Genomic DNA, 6,000 nt, shown 5'->3' on the forward strand with positions numbered 1-6,000 from the left:
TAGGTAGTGTCGAATTTGGAAGATTTGTAAGAGACGAATTGCAAATAACGTCGAGGAAAGTGATCGTAGCCTATTTAAAAAAAAAAAGTAACTGGATTTGTCTTGAGAGACTGAAGGAAACCACCTCAGCCTGGACATCCTAACTTTGGATATAGATCTGGACTCTGGACCTGCTGAATGAAAAGTTTGAGAATTTGATACAGAAATGAGATATCTACGATGGTTAATAAAAGGCCTTTTCCAGAAAAGCGAGTCAACTTACCGACATCGTCTTCTGTCCTGTATACGACTGTTCCATAAGGCCACAGGAGTTCCTGGTCGGCAACTGCGTTCTTAAACTGTAAAATATACAAATGTATATAAATACAGAATGATCTGGAGGCCAGATTATACCGAAATACAACGGATGTTCAGGCACACATAACTCTTACTATTCGTATTCTTCATGAATAGCACACAAAAAGAACGAAGTTTTGGAACGTCTGACGGATATAGAGAGAGGCAGTGGAACCTATATTACTAAATGGAAAAAGGAAAAATACTTTTTGTTTCTGTTTTAGAGACACGACAGCCATTCAGTGGTTGCTTGTGCATATTTTTTCTAGTGAGGTACACCTACAGCAAAATGTATGAAAACTGCAGAATTCTTGTACTTTTAAATATCGTTTCATGTTGGTAACAGGGGTGTCAGAATCATTTATGACAACTTTAATACTAAGAACCACATGTACAACCTCTCACACAGTTTTCATAAAATGTACAATATTTGTAAATACAGTATTGACGCGGATCTTATGAGAAGATTCGGAGCAAACCACTTCTGTAAATGGACGGAAATAGGTTACTTCTATATAATATTTCAGCATCCTGTTTTACCAGTTAACGATTTAATTTAAGGTGCAACTTCTTATCATCCCCTTAGGCTACTGTAGTACTATCTTATTACTATTTACAAGTGGTACTTATACGACGTGTTTCGACCTATAAAGTCGTCTTCAGATAAATACATTTAAGTAATCATTATGCAGTATTAGCTTTTCCTAAAAGTCGCTTAAAATTAGTACAAATTATTTTTTAATTATCCTGAGAGTAGTTAAAACATTATTTTTCCAGTTGATACTCCCTGTATCTGGGCATCCTTGGTTTCTTGGATTAAGTGCGAGGTCTTGTTATGTTGTATGTGAATGCTTAACGAGAGCTCATGGCCAGTCTCTGTCTCTCGGTCTGCCCTGACATTTCAAAGGATTTTAACGAAATGTTTTTCTTGGATCAGTTCATTTTATTATGTATATTGTCACTTGGGGGGGGGGTTCTGATTCGGACTATTGGATTTATTAACAGCTCTTGTTACAGCCTCTTTCTTAATTACACTCAAATTACAGCGCTATCACTGATTTACATGCAACTCATAATCCACTGTTGCCCTCATGCTCTTGTCCTCTCTGGTTGACGTATCTCAACACAAACTGTCACTTCAAATCACTACAAATATTACACATAACTAAAGTCTTCCAACCACACGCCAAGTCTTCACACGACGAACTTCCCGTGGCTGTCACTTAAACACTCAAAGTCAAAGCCACATTGCGACTGACGGCCAGTCAGTAAGTCTTGATGTCGAGCCCCATATTTATTACTCTTTGCCAGTTACCGTCTTGGTTTTGTGGGGCGCCCTCTCTGACTAGAGGACTCCTTTGTCTTTTGCATATGCTGCTGGCCCTTGCCAGCGCAGTCTTTTTCGGGTCCGAGTCCCTTGGGACTCGTGACCATATTTTACTGTCAGATTTGAGACTTCCTTTTTTGTCGCCTCTTCCGACTCGCAGGGTCACGGTGGAGGTATTCGCCCCCGCCTCCACACGGGCAAAACACTCTCAAATACTACTCAATACTTCCAAATAATGCTTGGTTATTCCTGGAAACTCATTATAAAGCCTTCGCACTGACCACGCAGAAAACAGGCTATGTTTTTGGAACGTGTTTACCGAGCGATTGCACAGCAATGGTCGCGGCACGGACTCCATAAAGTAGCCAATTTGATAGCTACCACTGTTGCGGTGTGACATCATTGCTCCTTCGCGGAAGACTGCTTGCTGAACCGTTGCCTAGAAGCGGGTTGCATAACTTCGTTGTTCCACTGTTGCCAGCGTGTATCGCCTCGCGAGGTGTTTAACGGTCAGTTAACGCTGTATACATCCAGGTTACAGTATATTTACTATGAAGACTGTTTTTTTATGATGCAGAAACTAACTTTACCGCATTTCCTAAAATCGGCATTAGAAGCAGGCAGGACTCTTTCTGTAATAATTTTCGATGTGGCGTAATTTAAGCCGCAAAGAAAATAATTTTAGCCTCTACGCAGTGCCATATCTCTGCTGATTACTACCGTCATGAACAGCAGAATTTCATCTACCATAAATGAGGATACGATGAACTGGCGGATGCAGATTTACAAAGAAGGAATTTCTATCTATCTATCTCTCTATCTACGGCTGTACAGTCCTTTGTTGTACCTTGGCCACTTTATTCACTTTCGTGATATTTTTACACGGTCGGTAGGACTCCTACCTTCACACAGGACAGCAGAATCACAGAATAAACGCACACAGACATCCATGCCTCAAGCGGGTTTCGAACCCACGATCCCAACGTTTGAGCGGGGGAAGACAGTTCATGCCTTAGGTAGGCCGCACACCGGCATGCGTTAAGACATGTAACAGCCGAGACACGATGTCTGCGACATGACGCAAAGAAAGGAACGCAGATGAAACAAATGAGATTATGAAAACCGCCGCACAACGGTCAGAGTCATGATGCTGACGTCATTACTCAGACCGGTCAGACATGTCTTGACTGTTATATGTAGGGCCCGGAATTTTATGACCTAAAAACTATAAATATATGCATGCACTTATGACCCAAAATTATGTCAAATATGACCTAAAAAGTGTAAAATATGACCTTAAATATTAAATGGGACATAAAATTTCACAATTTTAATTAAAGATAAGAATAAAATAATTAAGAATAAAATTAAGAATAAAGATGATGAATATATGATAGTAGGTCCTACTTACCAAATTAGCCCTATTATGTCTCTGAAGGAAAGAAAACTGATGGAATTTCGACATTTCGTACTGGATTAAACCATTCATTGCTTTCTTTTTAATACTGATATTTGCGTTCATATTTTAGACAAACACTGGTGCACATGGTATGAACACTAACTTAACTCTGTTATCTAAAAACACCATTTAAAAGAACACAAGCTATTCACGTCTCAATTTTCACTGAGTTATTCACGTCTCAATTTTCACTGTTACAATTGCAATTTATAACTACATGCATTTTCAAATTTTCAAATTTGAAAGATCGCCGATTATCACTAAGGATAGTTTTGTATTTGGAAAAACTTCGTTCCACATCACATGATGTGACAGGAGCATATTTGAAGAATGTCAAGTCGTTTGGTGACAGTTCTGTATCATCTTCGAATGTTGCTAGTTTACCGGAAAGTATATCTGCAATCTTGCATAATGTTGAATAACCAGCATTCCGATGAAGAACACTTTCTATTTTGGTTTTAATCCTGTCACTTATTTCACCACGAGTTCGGTTTAGTTCATTCTCAATGCTCTTTACAGTGTCCAACGTGTCACAGAGTTCAGTCACTACAAATTCCAGGCGAGTTATTGCACCTGAAATTGAACAGAAGTTTGACTTTATGTATGCCAGATTTTGTGCTAGAGTGGTAGAGAATAAGTCCTTGACAGCTTTAATTGATGTTGACTCACTGCTGTCAAAGCCATTAAACATTTTCTCAATGGCTGTGTAATTTTCACAATAATATGCCACAGCATCCAACCATGTACCCCACCGTGTGACGACAGGCTGTGGAGGAAGTGGCAGTAGAGGAGCTTCTTGTTTAAATTTCTGCACTCGAAGAGGGGCCTTGATGAATATTTTCTTTCCGTTTGAAACTAGCCTATCTACATCAGGAAAATGTCCTCGAACTTCTTCAGCCACTCTATGCAATGCATGAGCGAGGCAAGTAATATGGACCATTTTCGGGTAGAGGATTCGAAGTCCTTTGGCAGCCTTCTTCATGTATGGAGCGGCATCTGTTACTAGGAGAAGGACATTATTTCGCTGTATTCCATTTGGCCACAACAACTTCATGGAATTATCAAATAGGACAGCTATAGTCGAATGATTTGCTCTTTCGAGAACTTCACAGTCAAGAAGAAATCTCTCTCCAGGTTGATCTTGTTTCAGGGTCCCAACTATAACATTCGCAATATACCGCCCATCTACGTCAGAAGTCTCGTCCAAGGAAACCCATATCTTGTTGTCAGCAACAGATGTTCGAATCTTATTTAACATATCTTCATAACATGTAGAAAGATAATTCTTTCTTAACGTCGATTCACTTGGGATAGGATGACTAGTGTATGTCTCCAAAAATTGTCTGAAGTGCTGATTATGCAATTTCTCTAATGGAATATTCGAAGATACCATCCACTGACACAAATCGTTCGAAAATTCCGACCCATTGTTCGTTGAAGAAGGAGAAGAAGAAGAAGAAGAAGAAGAAGAAGAAGAAGAATTAGTGGAACTGTTTTTAAACAACAAACTTTGTCTGCTATCCTTTGTAGATAATCTGCTTAAACATTTACCATGTTTAAAAGTTTTACAATGCTGCTGCACAGTAAATCGCTTTTCTGCCGTAACTTTCACGCCACACAACTTACAATAAAATATCTTGCCATCGGTACTAAACACTTTATCACCAAACTCCTGTACAAAACTACGCAACCTTGCGCTCCTTGAACTACATGTACTCACTTTAGGCATTGTAAGGTCAAACTGAAGTCTTATAACGCCCTCCACATATATAAATAGAATACTTCTAAGCCCTCCAAGAAAGAATGGGATGTATATACCTTATAGTAAGACGGAGTACAATAGGAAAATACCCGTTACACTTGCCTCCCTCCCGCCTCGACTGGGAAAAGCCGGCTTGCCAGGTCATAAATGCTACATTTCACAAATTTTCGCCTTTGTAACTGCAAGTACAGTCCAGTCAAAAATATGGTTTTTAATACGAACTTCATGTACTTGAACTCTATTCCACATTGAAGCAACAGTCCAGCCTGGAATTTATTTTGTAATACTAAACATTATGGAACCGAAATTTTACATTATATCAAAGAATTGTTTCTAAAATGACAAAAATATGACCTTATTTCAAAATTATGCCAAAATATGCTGTAAAACCAATAAAACTCTAAAATATGCATTTATATGCACAATAAAAACGACATAATTTCGATAAGAATGACTGGAAACATGCATAATTACATTTAAAAATAGGAATAAACCCTAGGAAAAAAATATGACATGTCATAGAAATCCGGGCCCTAGTTATATGTCTTGTCGCGTGCCGTTGTGCGCCCTACCTTAGACCGCGCGGTCTCTGTGACAGGTGAAGGCATTCCACTTAACCAATTTATTGGCTCATACCTCACTGCAGGTACCTGTAATTAAGAAGCATAGCCAGCTAATGAGGTATAGAGAGAGAGAGAGATACTTACGTCCATCCTGGGTAGAATGTCTCCTTCAAAGAAACCTTCGTTGTATAGACCCGCGTCAGTGCCCGGCCCGATTGGATAGAATTTCCCTTTCAGCGGGTTGGCCGTGAGGAGAGGAAAAACTGAGAGCAGGTACGATATTTGTAGACTCAGTATCACACATGTTTTGAGCTTCATATTTGTGTTAAATTATAATTATTAAATAAAATCGGAATAATTATACTACTAACGAATATCACGATTGGCTTTCATTTATAAATATATGTACCAGACTTCGTCTTCGTCTACACTTGAACACGTCCTGTCGTGATTTCTCACAGGATCTTGCGTATTTATACGTCTGACCATGCGGGAGCACATTTCGTACGAGTGAAACTTTGGTTCGATGAACTGTTTCAAACTTGCATATTAA

General features: G+C 39.1%; 1 protein-coding gene across 4 annotated transcripts in view; it reads right to left on the reverse strand.

The window, feature by feature from the left end:
• The window catches only part of LOC111867104 (meprin A subunit beta), a 46,280-nt gene extending 40,630 nt beyond the window's left edge, over positions 1-5,650 (reverse strand). For 2 of the 4 annotated variants that reach the window (XM_033752549.1, XM_033752548.1), the window contains exon 1: positions 263-1,325. Coding sequence is in view for 2 of the 4 variants with exons in the window: in XM_033752547.1 (XP_033608438.1) it covers positions 263-338; positions 1,400-1,429 (106 nt within the window). In the remaining 2 variants the exon portion in view is untranslated. Of the gene's footprint in view, positions 1-262; positions 1,326-1,399; positions 1,521-5,591 lie in introns of those variants that run through there. The other 2 variants (XM_033752547.1, XM_033752546.1) reach the window with 2 other exon arrangements.
• Between the last annotated feature and the right edge of the window lie 350 nt (positions 5,651-6,000).

This window comes from Cryptotermes secundus, unplaced genomic scaffold (assembly GCF_002891405.2).
Source record: "Cryptotermes secundus unplaced genomic scaffold, Csec_1.0 scaffold291, whole genome shotgun sequence".
In the NCBI taxonomy this organism is placed as follows: Eukaryota; Metazoa; Arthropoda; class Insecta; order Blattodea; family Kalotermitidae; genus Cryptotermes; species Cryptotermes secundus.